The sequence below is a fragment of the Cavia porcellus genome, unplaced genomic scaffold (genome assembly GCF_034190915.1).
Source record: "Cavia porcellus strain 051 isolate PalLab524CR breed Dunkin Hartley unplaced genomic scaffold, mCavPor4.1 scaffold_10, whole genome shotgun sequence".
In the NCBI taxonomy this organism is placed as follows: Eukaryota; Metazoa; Chordata; class Mammalia; order Rodentia; family Caviidae; genus Cavia; species Cavia porcellus.
Genome location: NW_026947493.1, coordinates 15,613,398 through 15,632,120, shown reverse-complemented (window position 1 = coordinate 15,632,120; position 18,723 = coordinate 15,613,398). Strand labels below are relative to the sequence as shown.

The 18,723-nt window shown below is 38.0% G+C and overlaps 1 protein-coding gene across 2 annotated transcripts in view; it reads right to left on the bottom strand.

Annotated features, from left to right (window-relative positions):
* Nucleotides 1–549: 549 nt before the first annotated feature.
* The window catches only part of LOC100722511 (ubiquitin-conjugating enzyme E2 E2), a 370,467-nt gene continuing 352,293 nt past the window's right edge, over nucleotides 550–18,723 (bottom strand). For both annotated transcript variants that reach the window (XM_003480168.5, XM_023561705.2), the window contains exon 6: nucleotides 550–1,348. In XM_003480168.5, the coding sequence (XP_003480216.1) occupies nucleotides 1,251–1,348 (98 nt within the window). In that variant the 3' untranslated portion in view covers nucleotides 550–1,250. The remainder of the gene's footprint in view (nucleotides 1,349–18,723) is intronic.

The window sequence follows — 18,723 nt, the reverse complement described above, 5'->3', positions numbered from 1 at the left end:
AACCAGCAATCAGCTCTAAAAATTGCCACCCACACATTTCCCATGCACCTGGCAGCAGTACACGGTAACAGCCTGACAGTCCAGTGGACAGACATACCCTTGTCATGCACTATGCGACCAAGACTGACAGATGAATTTTGCGTCTTCCACTAAAATTAGGAAGTCAAAACAAAACTCAACAGTAATTTATAAAAATTTGAAGAGAAAAAATAGAGAAATGAACATGAGGGTAGCTGGGAGGATGCTTAGTTCACACTGAACTCTCATTAGGCTGTGTTTGGAGCCACATTATTACCTGTTTTGTAGAGAAGGTTGTAATAGGCAGATTGTATGGCCAATGTGCAAAATGATAGTGATCCATGGTAGCAACTATAAAACCACTAGGTTATTGACAAATTTCACCTACTAAGCAACTCAAGTATGAAGAAATTTTAGAAGTTTGAGGTAAAAACATATTTGAAATTGCAACTGAATTAGAGGAGATAAGTCTCACTATATCAGACTACGCAGGTTACCAGGACAGAAAGCAAAACGCTGGGTTGCCTATAGTGCATTTATTAGCCACAGTGATTTATTGAGTGCTTTAATAATACAAGTGTACATCAACTGATCCACAGTCAAAAGTGGCAGGTCCCTAAGAAATTTACAAGCACTTTAAGTAAATCAAAATACATATTATTTTTGTTCAATCCAATAGTCTTCTGCATGGGGGACAGAAGGCTAGTAATAAACAGGGTCTCAGTAATGCACAGTGATTCTGATTGAAGCTTTTGTACAAAAACTTGTTCCCAGTAGCATGCACCCACCAATAAAGACTTTAGTACAAAAAATTAACCCTAAGCACTACATTTAAGTAGAAACAAGATATAATTCTGAATGTATTTTTCCAATGATCACATAAAAGAAAAAACAAAACAAAATGAAATAAAACAAACAACAAAAACAAAACCACACAGTAATACAAAGCTTTGTAAGAAAGCTCTTACTATTATAGATCCAACGTCATCCGCACTGAGGCGGGAAAAAAAAATCCAAATCTTTCAAGTTAACAGAAAAGGAAAAGAGAGAAGAGAGGGGAGAGAGAAAAGGGAAGGAAAGAGGAGGGAGTGATAATGACATACCATCACAAAACAGTTTGAAATTTAATAAAACTAGGAAGAACAGAACCGAGGTCCAGAGGGTGACAGGGCTTTGATGCACTTGGTGAATGTGCTTGCACAGGTCCGGCGGGGGCGGCAGCAGGCAGGCCCCTAGGTGGCATACCGCTTGGTCCACTGTCTGGCCATCCGGTCGTGCTCTGCTCTGTTGGTCATGTACTGTGTGGCAATGCTGCCCACCAGGGGGTCGGCTGTAAGGGAAGCAAAGTCAGTGGTCAGTGAGTACCTGCGCCTCTTTCTCCTCTAAGTCAGGGAAGGGCATCTAGAAAGTTCAATGAGGCAAGGAGCAGCCACTCTAGCTGGAACATTACTATGGCAGAGCCAGTAGCCTGCCCGAAGACCATGTTTCATACAAAATGCCCCAAGAGTCATCTGTGTTTTACTGACACCTTTTACCATGTTTGTTGACAGGTTTTATTCCCTGTTCCCATACCTTTGTCTTCCTGCAGGTATTTCACTGAAAAAATGCAGGTAGGCCGTGGAAGGAGGCCTCCAGGATCAGGATTCGTAGGGGGAGATCTCCTGGGAAGGGGTTCAGATATCCTGGACAGCTCATTTATCTAGGGTTAGCCCCATTGCAGTGATTGTCCTCATGACCCTCATTACCTTTTAAGAGCATCAGGTGAACAAAACTAAACACCAGCTTTTAGATTAAGTGAAATAGGAGAGAAATGGCCTGCTTCCTCCAATCAAAACGCACATGGCTCATTATTATGAAAATATGAATAGATGTTAACAATAGGTAACACTTCCCACAATGCCCTAAAACCTCAATATGTTAATTCTACAGAAGAGTTGGAGAAGAGAGCTAACACATGAGGAAATGAGCTTCAGGAGAGGCTGTTACTTGCCCAGTACAGCAGGGCTTGGAGGTAGAGTCTATCTTCTCAAGTACAAGGTACTCAGGGAAGATAGCTCTTGACATCAATGTCTAATGAAAATAAAACAAACCAACACAAAATAAAACAACAACAGCAACAACAACAACAAATCCCAAAAAATCCCCTGGAAAAAGTTTCCTGGACATTTCATAAGCTATCCAACTCCTTCCAATTCTCTGATTTCATTCTTCCTTGCTTTTTATTTTCCTTACATTTGGTGTTAAGAATTTGGGTTTATCAGAGGAGGCAGATAAGAAGGAAGTAAAAGGGAAAGTTACAGAGCAAAAGCTAAATGTGTGTGTGTAGACTAGGTGTGATGGTGCAGAACTCTGATTTCAGTACTCTGGGAGCCTGGAGCAGGAGAACTCTAAGTTTAAGCCTAGTTTGGGCAAGTAAGTGAGACCCTGTCTCAAACAAACAGACAACCAACCAACCAACCAACCGAGGATGCAGTTTTGTGCAAAAACCCTAGGTTTAGTCTCCAGCAACACACACAAACACACACATATACAAAGTATGTGGAAGTATGTGTGTAGTTCAATTCCACTTAGAACTAGTGAAGATTTGGTGACTGCAAACTAACAGACACACATGGCTGTACATTCTCAGTATTAAAGGTCTAACAGGAACGTCACCTTTTAGCTGATTTGCTAAGGCATATTAAAAAGCCCCTCAAAGCTTGTCTGTTATAGTTTGTGTCTAGATATTCCCCTAAAGCCTCATGCAGTCATAGGTGGGACTTTTAAAAGGTGGCTGGATCTAGAGTGTGTGCTGCTGGGATCAAGGATTTGATGCTGGGATTGATTCATGGTGCAATGCTAGGATCAGGGGTATCCCACCCTGGGTGTGAATAATATCCGCCCTAAGGATGGTTAGCCTGGATAAAATTTAAGACACAAAATGAGGGTCACTGCTTGTTGCTGTCTTCTGCCTGCCATCAACTGTTTCTTCTCTGTGATGCTCCTTGCCATGCCACCCTACCTTGGGGCCAGCTGAGTATAGACTGAAACCTTTACAAACTGTGAGCTAAATAAACCTTTCCTCCTTTAACTTTTGAGTGTCAGGTATTTTGCCTCAGCAGTGAGAAAAATACCTAAGACACTGTCTAATAAGACTTTGTATAAGTTCGAATTATGCTAAGCTTGTTATAATTATTCTATGGAAAAAACAGTTTCCTACATTAGCAAGCCAGGTAGTGCATGCCTATAATCCCAGTTCTCTGGGAGAATGAGGTATGAGGATTGCAAGTTTGAACCCAGCCTAGGCAAAAGAGCAATTTGGTGAGACCTTATCTTGAGTCTGGAATTTTTTTTTCTTGTACTGGGGATTGAACTCACAACTTTGTGTTTGCCAAGCAGGCACTTACACTGCTGAGCTAAACCCCTGGCCCAAGACCTGATCTTGAAAATGAACTAACTAAATAAATAAATAAATAAATAGGGCTATGGAAGAGGAACTCTGAGGTCTTCTAGAGTGAGATTTCCTGGGAAGAAGTGAAGGACTTGGGTTTAATCAACCAAACTGACCAACCAAAACAAACCGGACTACTTCATACATGCATTTGCTCAGAACTCTGTCTCTCTTCCTTGTTTTTTAGGGGTGGTAATAGTGGTGGTGATGGTAGAGGGGATTTGAGACAGTCTCACCGTGTAACCCAGGTTGGGCTCGAACTTTGGATTCTGTGCCTTAGTTTCCTAGGTACTCAGATTGAGATTACTAGGCTGCACCCCCATACCTAGTTTCTCTGCCTATTTTTCCAAAATGTTAAATTTGAAACTTAACATGCTCATGATGGGGTTGTAATACGTATGTCTTGCTGTTGTATGGCTCTGAACCACCTGTGGTACATACAGGACTGTTCCACCGGGCAATACAATACTGCCTATGTGACAGTTAACTATGCACCTCCTGTAGTTCAAACTGGCAGGGACATGTTAAAACCAGTATGAGCCCGATTCAAGAAGATTTGAACCAGCAATACTGAATGCAGGCAACAAATAGCTGGGAACTGGTTAGGTTACTTTTAAAAATATAGTCTTTCAGTTGAGGTGAATGACAATAGGACCAAAGTGAGGTCTGTGTCATACTTCTCTACCTTTGAAGCAAATCATCTTGTTTCAATTTCTGACAAGTTAGCCGGGGATGAAATTTGGATATGTTCACCAGTTCAAGCCTACATCATCAAGACAGGTTTTTCATGAAATGGATTCTATATTAATGACATAGAATAAAGATCTATTTGTACTTTCTAACAGGGCTTGCTGTCAGAGGAATGAACAGGAGTATTAATGCTCTTCCTAAAATCCTATCCTCACTGAATGAGTGTATACGGAACTGGGAAGACACAGTTCTGTTGTTTTAGCTTAAAGGAGGCAGAGGGAGAAAATGAAGGATAAAGGAAGAATTAATTTCTTTCAGAGTTCTTTTATCTTTTCAAGTTTGATTTTAAAAAGAATTATTTTCTACTTATGAAATTATAGGTGCTACCTATGAAACAAATGAAAACAATCACCTCACATAATATACAAGATAGGAAGTGACAGCTGTAAATTCATTCAAGAATAACTATTAACAATTGATATTTTCCCCTGTATTTCTTTTTTCTATATACAGATACAAGATGTGAAAAAGGGCTTAATTTACAGTCTGCTTTTATAATCTAAACAAAAAAACACTATATCTAAACCAAAACCTCCTGAAGTAGGAGGATTGTAATTTTGAGCCTAGTTTGGGCAACTCAGTGAGACCCTGTCACAAACGGAAAAAACAAACAAACAAACAAAAAACCAACCAAACAAAACACACAAAGAAAAGTTTGAAGACATAGTTAGTTCAATGTGAAGACCCCAGGCTCAGTCCCCAGTAATAGGCACATGTGCATACACACACACAGTAAAGTATGTGGAAAGTATATCTGTAGGCCGATTCTCCCTTATAACTATATGAGGAATAACTTTCAAGCAATAATTACAGGTCTTCTTACTCATTTTAAATATTCTCCTGAATTAATGACCAATTCTCTGTTCATATAAATTTAGTTCTTTCTACTTTTTGCATTTAGACAATGTGAGAAAGGGTGTACACATATTTGGAAATTTATACAAATCATAAATTTGTGTAAAGTATACATGAAGGAATGAAATGACAACGTAAAAACGAAAGAATTTTAAAAATCATGTTTTTAACCAAATAGGTCTTAATATTAAATGGTTTGATGAACAAAGTTAGGAGTCAAGTGAACACATCGAACTATGCAATGTACCTATATAGCCAATAGACAATGCAGTACACTTAATGGTTCGAGACATTCTTTTTTTGCATCGCATAGTGCCACATGCCTGCAATCCTAGATATTTGGGAAGTTGAGGTGCATGGGTTTGACATTAGCCTGGGCAACTTAGCGACACATTGAAAAAAAACCCCACCCTTTTTGTTATCTTAGCTGTGATTCTAAGTAAGGCAGTCTTTTTTTTTTTAAACATGGTTTCATGGTGTCACATATACAGGGATTAAATAAGTCTCCAAATCTAATGTACTCCAATTCCCTAGGTTTTGTTCTAAAAAGAAGGAAACATTTATCAGCATTTTGGGTTTCATAATTGTATTACCTTCTTGGGTCTTCAAGTATCTTTTGCGGTTATTATTTACCACTTTTCTTCCTCTTTACTGAAGAAAACTACAAAATGTATCACTGTATAAGAATATTAAAGTCTGATGATCTGGGTAGCTATTTTGAAGTTAACAAGAGGCATTATGGTGGTCATTGTTGATTTCGTATTAATCTTGTTTTGAAGTCCTGTATTGCTTTCATTGTTTTGTTTTGATTGGCTTTACTGTTTCATTTTGATTTTATTCTCTTTAAAATAAAAAGTATTAAATATAACACCTGAATTTTCTATCTTTGAAAGTGAGTTTTTGAAAAGAGTAGCAGGTTCACACTGACACAGCAGATTCAGAGATTTTGTTTTGGGGACTTGCCAGGCAAGTCCTCATCCACTGAGCTACATCCCCATTCTAGCAGGTTCTATAATTTTAAGCACAGATTCCAATCTAGTATTTAGTCAGGATTCCTGATGCAGAGGTACGGGACATGCAGTGCAGTTAAGATAAAAATCATGAGGTGAGAGCTGGGCATATACTGTCCTCCACTAAGTAGACTAAAAGCTTTACTATTAATTGTGAGCAAAAGATAACCAAACTGGATACTCTAACTTAGCGCTCTGCCCCCTAAATCTGTGTTACATGTGCACCTTTGATTCTAGGAAACTCAGCTAATCCTTGCAACCCTATCTGAAAGCCTTGCCTCTTTCATGACTGGTATTGTGGAAGCCCAAGGAGTTTGTAACTTCACCCACGAAAGGCAAGAGGGAGATATGGATCCAGATTAAAATGGTTCAGAAGAAACCGAATGGGAAGATGAATGCATTCGTTAGTCACTTTCCCATTGCTGGGACAAAATACGAAATCCACAATTTAAAGGAGAAAAGGTTTATTTTGGCTCATGGTTTCCAGTGGGTTCAGTCCATGGTATTTTGGCTCCAAGGTACAAATAGCATAGTGAAGAAAGCTGCTCACACCACAGCATCCATGGAGCAGGGAGAGAAGGGAGGAGCCAGGCACAAGAATATAGCCATCACGTCACTCCTCCAGTGAGCCACTTCCATTCAGGCCCCACCTCCTTATAGTACACCCAGCCATGAATTCATCAATGGATTAGTCTATTGATGCCAATCACCTGAATACATGAGACTTTTGGGAGCTATTTTAGATCTTAACCATGAGATGGGAAATGAGTATGAAAGGAGCTGGAAAAGGGCAGATTTAACTACTGATTGAGGTGATAGAAGAGAAATTACATGGAAAAAATTTTGATTCCTCTTTTTAAGAAAACATGAATATTCTTAGAGAAGCACAAACAAAAATAATATAGGCTAATTAAATTAGATGCACACAGCTTGGGTTATTATCTCAGTTCCATTAAGTAAGTCACACTGGGAAAATTATTTAAATTTCTATACCTAGGTTTTTTTGATTGAAGAATGAAGACAGTAATAATAGTACCCACACTACACAGTTTGTTATACATTAATTTTTGTAAAGCACAAGTACACAAAATTTCCAGTTTTCAAAATGACAAGCATTTCTGTATATCCTTAAAAAATATAAATCTAATTTTTTTTCAGATAAAATCCAAAGTCAATATGGCTTCCAAGGTCATCTGTGGCCTTACCATTTTTTAGCCTCTTTCATCTAATTCTTTAACCAAAATTTCAGCTTCAGTAAGTAAGCTTTGTTTCTAAAACCTCTGTATCTTTGGTTTTGGTGCCTGAGACACCTCTTTCTTTTTTTTTGTTGGACAGGTCTCTCAACATTTCACTCAAGCACAACACCCTTAGGACTGTCTTTTAGGAGCTTCCTAAAAGACTCATAGGTCCTGTTTCTACTTTGTCCATTTATATGTTTAATGTTTTTGCCCAGTGAATTGCCTTTTAGTTGTCTGTTTACTTAACCATATTTCTGAATGGACTGGAGCCCACATATTCACTCAGCAAATACTTGGGTTCCTATTATGTTCTGGGCAACGAGGAACCAATGCTAAAACAGTTGGTCCTGGGACTCTGTCAGCTCTCTATACTTCTTGCTAAACCTACAATGATTAAATGGACAAATGAATGGACAGGAGAATATAAGTAAAGTAAATAAATACCCAAATCATACACACAGAACACAAGACATGTGCATTCAATTGTCCGAACAATACCAGCACAAATCTTTCTCTTCAGTGAGAAATTTATTATTTGTAATAACTACAGGAAATTCTATTGCGTAGTTGGCATTTACTTCTTCATTTTCCTAATGATCACATTTAATATTGATTTTTTGCTGGTAAAACTGATGTCATAGTTGTTATGGATTAAAAACTGATGGTTGACACCAGCTGAATTAAATCAGCGTGGTGCTGACTATAGAGGGCCCACTTGAGGAAAGTTGCCAGCCTAAAAGGAGATGTGGAGAGGAAGAGTGAGGTGTTGGGGGTTCTCTTAAGTGTCGCTGTTTGGAGCCATTGTTTCTCCTGAAGAAGCCTGTCATGCTGGCTTCTCCGATATAAATTCGGCCATTATCATCAGAGGAGCCTGGGACCTTGTTGCTGAGAGTGGCTGTGGTTCACTTTGAGGGCGCTCTAGTCCATATTCTGAGCATCCCTTCCTGACTCTGGAGGGGAAGATGTGTGCTGCTTAATCTCCAGGAGAAGCTTGCCATGCTGGCTTTCTGAGATGTGGTTGACTGTTATCATGAGGAGTTTAGGACTTCATTGTTGCTAAGGATGGCTGTGGTACTCTTCAGGGCCTTATTTTGAGTGTCACTTCTTGGCTCCGGTATAGAATCCTCAACCTACTGGCACAGATCCTTCATCCCACTGGCAAAGACTTTCCAGCTTCTATCACTAGCTTCTTAGTGCAGATTTGTAAAACAGACTAGCATGAGTCCTAGTTGTGGGCTCTAGACTTCCAGTTGGACTTGTGCGAGGCACTGTCATGGGCTCTAGGTTTTCAGCTGGACTCATGTAGGACATTGATGTGGGATCCAAGACCTTGGCTGGATTTTCTAGGTCTTTAGTGTTGTGGACAATTTCCTGCACTTTGTTGTATTTAACTCTGGGTGACATCATAAAATAGTATTATAAACCCTGTGTCCTGTATATAATTGTTCTCCTTACAATTCCTAACTATAATAGTTCTATAAAAATCTTTGATAAGGATTCTTTTCAGTGATAATGCAGGGCCAGAGGAGGATGTACATTTTAAGCTTTTGGTAAACACCATGAAACTACCCTTCAATTAGAGAATATACAATTTATTATCTATTTTTGAGGATACTCAATAATATCTACATTATCAATTAAATATTTCTGTCAAATTTTTGAGGATACTCAATAATATCTACATTATCAATTAAATATTTCTGTCAAATTAACAGAAAAAATATTCAACACTGTTATACTTTAATATGATGATTACTGGTATGGTTTGTGTCTAGACATTCCCCCAAAGCCTCAAGCCATATGGGTGGGGCCTTTCAGAGGTAGCTGGCTGGATCTGAAGTGTGATGCTGGGATGAAGGGTGAGTGATTACTACATCAGTCCATTGACTGGCGTAGCATAGTTCTGAGTAGGAATAAGGGTGGCCCACCTTGGATAGGAGTGCTACTCTAAGGACAGCAGCCTCCATAATACATAAAGGACAGAAGAGGCTGGTTTGTTGCTTGCAACTTCCTGGCTGCCTCTTTTGTGACACCCCTCTGATACATGATCCTATCTTACTATGAACTGAAACCTCTACAAAGTGTGAACTAAATAAACCTTTCTTCCTTTAACTCTGAGAGCTGGTGTTTTGTTTCAGCAAGAGGAAAGTAACTAAGACAACTACTGAGGCTTAACATTTGTTCACCATTTGTATTTCTTTAAATTGCTCATGTCCTTTTTCCATTTTTATTTAGTATTATGATAAAACAATTTATATATTATAAATATTAAGAATGAACTGATTCTGGGAAGCTGAAGCAGGAAGACCACAAGTTCAAGCCCAGCCTGGGAAACTTAGTGACTTGGTGAGATCTTGTCCCAAAACAAAAAATAAAATGAGGGGCTAGGGATTTGGCTCAGTGGCACAAGTACCTGCCTAGCAAGCACAAGGTTGTGAGTTTGATCCCTGGTATCAAAAACAAACAAACAAACAAAAACTGTGACTGATACATAGCTCAGCCCTTGCACTCAATACCAAAAATGACAAGAAAAATATACTAAAGTTCTCAGCCAAAAATTGCTTTAGTTGGCCTGGGGATTTAGCTTAGCATCCTGGGGATTTAGCTTAGCATCGTAAGCGCCTGGCTTGCAAGTGCACAGTCATGAGTTCAATCCCCAGTACCAAAACCAAAACCAAAACCAAAACCAAAACCAAAACCAAAACCAAAACCAAAACCAAAACCAAACCCAAACCCAAATCCAAACCCAAAACCAAAACAAACAAGCACACAAAAAATTTAGCGTTTGGAAGACTGAATAACCAAATAGCCAAGTGTTTCTTTTAATATCACCTTTTCTTTTCTTTTGAGTCAGGGTCTCACTGTGTAATTCAGGTTAGCTTTGAACTCAGTATGTAGCCAAGGCTGGCCTCAAACTCATAGAGATGCTTCTGCCTTGGCCTCCAGAGTTTAATATCATTTTTTACTTTACTGAATTTGTAGAAATCAAAGATTGCATTAGTTCTCATATCTAATAAGCACATTATCATCCCTTGGTCTTATTGTTAATATGTTAACAGTGATTTTTAACTACTGATAAGCATTCTAAATGCAACTTGGGACTAAAAAATCTCTTACAGCCAAAGATGATCTATACGATATACTAGGAAAAAATTTGGAACTGTCTCCATGTGTATTCATACAAGTGTTCAAAGTGAAAAGGAAGAGCAGCTGCTATGTGCTAAAAGGCCGCTGTAACCAACAGGCTTAATAGTATCTGCTATAGATACTGACACAACAGAATATGACTACTAAAAACCAGTGGCAGCTGGCAGAGAAAGCCGCACATTCAACGACTGTGAGAAGTTATAAAAGAATGGAAAAAACATTTGAAATTAAAATGCTAGGGCAAAAATCTTAAGCCTGCTTCTTAAATATTCAGGAACTATTTTCTAAGCATTACACTCAGCTTCAGTTTGTAGAACTGCTTCAAAGACACTACGTCAGTATCAGTCAAATCTTTGCGTGCAGAACATGGGAAACCCATCTTTTTGTCGTTACTCAAGACAAAGGAAAGCTTATTGAGCTGAGAGCAAAATCATTATTAACAGTAACCTTACCAGCATACAGACTCTAAATTCATGTAAAACTCAGCTGAAAATGAGCATTTGTTTAAGTACTGCCAAAGTATAGAAGAGCCATCTAGCAGCTGGCAGTGCCAAGAAATTATATTGTTATAATGACAAATTTAAAAAGTATACTGAAGTTTTAATAATAAAATTATAATAGTCAATTCTTAAAGACAGAATTTCATATTCATTCTGTATCTCAGTTCATTTTATGATGGAAACATTTAGTTTTGCCTCGGGCTGTTCATTGATTTTAACATAGGCTCTTCATTGTCTTAAGCTACTTTTCTCTCATTGCTGAGACAAAATACCCAAAATCCATAAGTCACAAGAGGAAAGGTTCATTTAGCTCACAGTTTGTAGAGGTTTCAGCCCATGACTGACTGGCTCCAAGGCAGGATGGATTCACAGAGAACAGTTCATTGTGGGCAGAAGGTAGCAATAGCAACAAAGGAAGGGAAAACAAGCCTCTTTCTGCACTTTATATTGTATCCAGGCTATTGTGATTACCAAACCAATCAGTGTACTGATTTAGTAATCACTTACTCTTAATCTAAGCACCTAGCATTGCACCAAGAATCAATCATACACTCTAGATTCAGCCACCTCTGACAAAGTCCCACCTATGACTGCATCTTGTAATATGAGTACCTACTTTGAAGACACCAGTATGCCATGTGCTCATATTACAAGATACAGGCACATTCTTTGGATGGATATGAGAACCTTACAACCCTGGGGTAAAACAGTTTTTTAGTTGCTCCAAGCCTTAACCTCATCAAGATTAGGGTTCTTTAAAACAAAAAGTTTCTTTAGTGAAGGAACCAGTATAGGGTATAGTAAAGGACTTTTCCTACAGAGTATCAAAACCTGCAAAAAAGCTATAATGATGAAAACCAAGAATAAAACCAAAACAGTCTGTGGCTGGAAATACAGCTCAGTGGTAGACAGAGGGCTTGCCTAGCATGACTCTCTTACAATCTCATTTTGAAATTTTGTAGCATTTTTTTTTCTTAAAGATTTAAGAATATGGGGCTGGGGATTTAGCTCAGTGGCATAAGCACCTGCCTTGTAAGCAGGCAATCATGAGTTCGATCCCCGGTACCGATAAAAAAGAAAAAGACCAAAAAAAAAAAAAAAAAAAAAAAAAAAAAAAAAAAAAAGATTTAAGAATAATAGAACTCTTCTCAGTCTGCTAGCTAAAGATCAAGTGATTAGGACAAAGTTGGGGGTCTGCAATTTGAAATCTGAGGAAACTACACTACTAATTATAGGTCTAATCCAAACCAGAAAGATTACGTATCTTGACAAGACATTTTGTGTGTGACTCTGATTTTTAAAAAAAATTTATTTAAAGAGAAAAAAGAACAAACAGAAAAAGGGTACAAGTAATACAGAATTTTAAAAAAATGAACAGTAAGAAATCACTAGTTAATAGATTACATACTGTCATCTTAGAAATAGTTGTTCAAGTTACAAAATTAAAGCATACATAGTGGACATTCAAACAGTGAGATTGCAAACATTTTTGTTCAATGATCCAATGAAAACTTAGTAATATGGTTATCTAGCTTACACACTTAAATATACATGCAGTTATACCCTTTAGAGCACTTTCTTTTTTATTTTTATTTATTTTTTATTCAAAGAGAGAAGAAAAAAAAAGAAAAAAAAAAGAAAGGACATAAAAAAAACAATGCAGTAAAAGGGTACAAATAATATAGTATTTCTAGAAAAAAATATATACAGTACGAAGTGACCAGTTAACAGGCTACACATTATCTTCCCAGAAACAGTTGTCCATATCACTAAATTAAAGCATATAAAGTGAACATTCATACAGTGGAATTGGAGACAGTTCCGTTCAATGATCCAACAAAAGCTCAGTTATATGGTTTTCCGTCCTACACTCTCGAACATACCTGCGGTTATATCCCTTAGTCCACCTTACCTTCCTCTCTTTTTTACAGTAACAATTAGACTTTTAGGGCTTTATTACTCTCACGGTTCTTATTACTTTTTTGAAGAGAATAAAAGCAAATGTGACTAAGCAAAACAGAGTCAGTTAGAACAGAAGGGTGGGCATAGCACGTGATGCAAAAATAGAACAGCAGGTGATCAAAAGTGGTTACTATTGTGCCTCTTGCTATTTTCAAATTGAGTTGTCTATATCATCAGGTATAACAGAATTGATCAAAACAATATGGAACAAAACCAATAAAATCTACACTGAGGACTTAAAAAAAAAAAGGATGATATTCAATCCATATTGGGTATCATAGTATATTTTATTGCCTTCAAAGTGATTGCCTATACCCTCAAACTTGATACTATCAAACAAAATAGAATATATAATAATCAGACAGAACAAGATGGGGAGAGCAATACTGGGGTTCAAGTCAGGTTAATAGGACAACAAAAAAGTTACTATAATATGTCCCGTTATTCTTTAATTTAGATTTCCCTTAATTAAAAAAATGAGAGAAAATAGATTAATTTAAAAATAGGGGGAAGATTGAGATAAGAGAGGATATTGTAATAGAACAATGCAGGGCAGAACAGAGCAATTCAAGCATCATTGTGTTGCACCACCAGATAATCTAACATAATAGTAGGTGTGACTCTGATTTAAGGAGAAAATTATCATTTCCATAATTTAAATCACATGACGGACATTATTAAACTAGATCTAAAACTGGAATGCTGAGTAGCAAGGCCTCAGCACTGTATGCTGGGGATATGCTCTGGCTAGCTGCGTGATCCAGAGGTTCTGAACTCCTCCCAGCCAGAGGCAAGGTCCAGGAGGTTTTCCACTTAGCTGCCTGGGTCCTGGAGGTTCTAAACTACACCCAGCCAGGGTAAGGCCCCAGCACTGCATTCCAAGGGTGTGTTCTTGCTAGCTATACAAAGGATCTGAACTCTGCCCAGCCCAGCAACCCAGCACAATCCATCAGGGGAATGTCCGGCTAACCTTACTGGTCACAGAGGTACTGAGCCTAAACCAGTCATGCCCAGAGCCCCAGAGGCACCCATGAGCGAGCAATGACAGGTCTTGGGAGAATTTGGCCTCCGCTGGTCAGAGCACAAAGCCCCAGCTCCATAGTTCAGTGCTACAGCCCAGCTAGTCCCCCAGCAGGTCCCAAGGTTCCGAGCTACACCTAGCCAGGAGTAAGGCCCCCAGCACCTTACGCTGGGATGTGCTCTGGCTAGCTGTGAGCTCCAGAGGCTCTCTACCCCTCCTAGCCAGAGGTAAAGTCCAGGAGGTGCCACACTCAGGATCATGCTCCGCCTAGCTGCCTGGGTCCCAGAGGTTTTGAACTCTATCCAGCCCAGGTGCTAGGCCCTGGTGACATACTGGGGGTGCATCCCTACTAGCTGCCTGGGTGCCACAGGTTCTCAACTCCACTCAACCAGGTTCTAGGCCCCAGCAACACACTGCTGGAATGTGTAACTGCTAGCAGCAAGAGGATCCAACCTCCGCCCGGCCCACCATCCCAGAGCAACCCAGTGCAGGGGAACACCCGGCTGGCCTCACAGGCCACAGAGCATAAGGATCTGATGCCATAGGTCAGGGGTGCACCCAACCTAGCCACAGGGATATTGTGGGATTGAAACTCTGCCCAGTGCAGCACTCTAGTGCAATCCATCAAGAGGACGCCTAACCAGCCACATGAATCCCAGAGGAAAATGACAAAATGAACGAGTAAGAGGGAATCTCAGTCTTCCAGCTCACTGAGGACAAACCCAAGAGACACAGAAATGGAAGACACTGGAAACTGCACAACTGAATTTTTCTGAAATGATAGCAAATGAAGTAAAGAAACAACTCCATGAAGTTATAGAGGAAATCAGGTCAGAAATAATCTCAGGTAAAAAATGAAATGACAAGCATTATGAAAAAAAACACTGTGTATATCTAAAGAAGATTGTGATAAAAAATAGAGGAACATAAGAAAATGATAGAAACCATGAATGAACAATGTAAGACAGAATTAGAATGCATGAAACAGATTCAAAGAGATATTCAAGAAATTAAAAATTCCACTGAAAGCTGGCAATACTGCTTGAATGAAGGTGAAGATAAGAGTCTTAGACTTTGAAGATAGGATGGAAGATTACACCCACAAAAGAAAAGATCTCTTAAAAATAACAAGGAACCAGAAAATAACAATTCTACAGCTGCAAGATGATACAAAGAGAAACAATATAAGATAGGTGTTAGTGACAAAGCAGGGATCAATACAAATGACCTGCAAAGACTATTTGCAGAAATAATAACAGAAAATTTTCCAAACATGGGAAGAGAATCTGATATACAGATAAGTAAGGCATATATAACCTGAATTAACCATAATCAAAGTAAATCTTCACTGACACATATAGTAATTAGGATATCAGAAATTCAGCATAAGAACAGAATGACAAAAGCTGTCAGAGAAAAGAAACAGATCACCTATGAAGAAGGAAAGCCTATCAGAATCACTGCGGACTTCTCAACACAAACCTTCGAGTCAAGAAGAGCCTGACATGAAGTATTTCAGGTCCTGAAAGAAAATAATTTTAAACCTAAATTGATGTATCCTGCAAAACTATCTTTGAAAATAGATGGAGAAATACGATACTTCCATGACAAAGAACTGGAGAAATTCATGTCCACCAAACCAACCCTACAAAGAGTACTGAAAGACACTCTAGAAAGAGACAAAGATAATTACAATCCCAAGAATAACAACAAAAGGAAACCACAAAGCAGGGCAAACAATTAAACAGAAAAAGTAGAAGATAACATGACAGTGATAAATCAGTACTTATCAGTTATAGCCATCAATGTAAATGGTCTCAACTCACCAATAAAAAGAAACAGACTGGCAGAGTGAATTAAGAAACAAAATCCAACAATGTGCTGAACAAGAAACATATTTAACTCAAAATGAAATCTAAAAATCAAAGGATGGAAAACAATACTCCATGCAACAGGAACCTAGAAAAAAGCAGGGGTAGCTATTTTGTTTGTAGACAATGTGAACTTCAAACCAAGAATGATCGAAAGAGATAAAGAAGGTCATTACTTACTTATTAGAGGAAAAATTCAAGAGGAAGAGATTACAATCATAAATACATATGCACCAAATATGGGAGCACCCAACTATGTAACACAACTTTTACAGACATGAAAAACCAAATAATAATACAGTTATAACAGGGAACTTTAATACCCCATTATCACAAAGAGAGATCAACTAAGTAAAAAAAAAAAAAATCAGTGAAAAAATAACAGAACTAAATTAAACATGAAAAAACGGACCTAGTAGATGCATACACAGTGTTCCACCTATCAACATCAGAATACACATTCTTCTTAGCTGCATACAGGTCATTCTCTAAAATAGATCATATACTCACAGAAAAACCTACGTCCTGATGTATTCACTGTAGAATCCTATAAGAAATTCAAGGAAGATTTAATGCCAATGCTCCTCAAACTCTTCAATGAAATTGAAAGGGAAGCAATTCTTGCTAATTCATTTTTGGAAGCAAATACTACTCTAATATCAAAACCTGAGAAAGACCCAACTGAAAAAGGGAACTACAGGCCAATTTCTCTAATGAACATAGATGCAAAAGTCCTCAATAAAATACTGCAAATAAAATGCAAGAAGTCATCAGGAAGATTATGTACTACAAACAAATGTGATTCATCCTAGGAATGCAGAGATGGTTCAACACACGCAAATCAATAAACATAATACACCCTATCAAAAGAGCCAAGGACAAGAACCACAGGGTGATCTCAATAGATGCAGAAAGCACTTTCGACAAAATCCATCATTCATTCATGATAAAAACCCTACAGAAAATTGGAATAGATTCGGTCTCTACCTCAATCTGATAAAAGCCATATATGATAAAACAACAGCCAACATCATGCTAAATGGATAAAAACTGAAAACTTTCAAGCTAAAATCAGGAACAAGACAAGGATGTCCATTATCACCACTTCTATTCATTATAGTTCTGGAAACATTAGCCAGAGCAATTAGATAAGAAAGAGAAAAGGAATAAGGATAGGAAAAGAAGAAGTTAAATTATCATTATTTACAGATGACATGATACTCTACACAGAAGACCACAAAACTCCATTGAAAGACTCTTAGACATAACAATTTCAGTAATGTAGCTGGATACATGGTCCACACTCAAAAATCAGTAACATTCTTGTACACAAACAACAAACTCACTGAGAGAGAATAAAGGAAACCACACCCTTCACTATAACACTCCCAAAAATGAAATACTTAGGAATCAGTCTAACAAAAGAAATGAAAGATCTATACAGGGGAAACTATGTTACTCTCTCTGAAAACGGGAATCAAAGAGGATTTCAGAAAATGGAAAGATATTCCCTATTTATAAATAGAAGAACAAACATTGTGAAAATGGCCATTCTCCCAATATTGTTATGCAGATTCAAAGCAACTACAATTAAAATACTATTTGCATACTTCACAGATCTAGAGAAATCATCCCTAAAATTCATCTGTAACCAAAAGAGACTTAGAATAGCAAAGGCAATTCAGGGCAACAAAGCTAAGGCAGGAGGCAACAAAATTCCTGACTTGAAATTATATTACAAAGCTACTGTGATAAAATCAGCATGGTATTGGAATAAAAACAGACTTGAAGATCAGTGGATCTCAGAAGAAACAGCCACAATTACAACACACTCAACCACATTATCTTTGACCAAGAAGAAAGACAGCCTCTCTAATGGGTGGTACTGGAAAAACCGGCTCTCTGTATGCCAAAAACTAAAACTAGATCCATGTCTCCACCATGCACTAAACTAAAGTCAAAGTGGATCAAAGATCTAAATATTAAAACAGAAACACTAAATCTACTGGAAGAAAAAGTAGGCAGAAACCTTGAAGACATAGGAGTAGGCAAACAGTTCATGAACAAAAATCAAACTGCACTGGAAACACTTCCCTGAATCAACAACTGGGATTTCATCGTATTAAAAGTTTTTGCATGTCAAAGGAAATCTCCAACAGAGTGAAAAGAAAACTCATGAATTGGAAAAATATCTTGGTCAACAGTCCTTCAGACAAAGGACTTCTATCTAGAACTTACAAAGAATTAAAAAAAATCAGGCCCCCAAAATTCACGGACCCAACCCAAAAATGGGCATCTCAGATGACTATAAACTTCTCAGATAAAGAAATACAAGTGGCAAATAAATACATGAAAAAATGTTCAACATCAATGGTCATTCAAGAAATGCATTAAAAATTAAAACAACACTGAGATTCCATCTCATCCCAGAAAGAATGGCCAAGATCAAGAAGTCAACCAACAACAAATGCAGAGGCGCTGTGGGGAAAAAGGAACACTTCTCCACTGTTGGTGTGAGTGTAGACTGGTACAGCCACTATGGAAATCAGTGTGGAGATTTCTCAAAAAGCTAGGATTAGACATTCCATTTGACCCAGCTCTCCCACTTCTGGACATTTTCCCAGAAGAACTAAAAATATCATAACACAGTGATATACATGCACCCATGTTTACAGCAGCACAATTTGTAATAGTCAAATCTTAGAAACAGCCCAAGTGCCCATCAATCAAGGAATGGATAAAAAAGATGTATTTTATACCAAGGAGTACTACTCAGCTATAAAGAAAGATTGCATCAAGACTTTTATAAGTAAATGGACATAACTTGAGGCCATACTCATAAGTGAAATAAATCAACTCACATGTGTAAATACTATATTGTCTCCCTAGTGTAAGAAACTGAAAAATTGTGTATGTTTCAA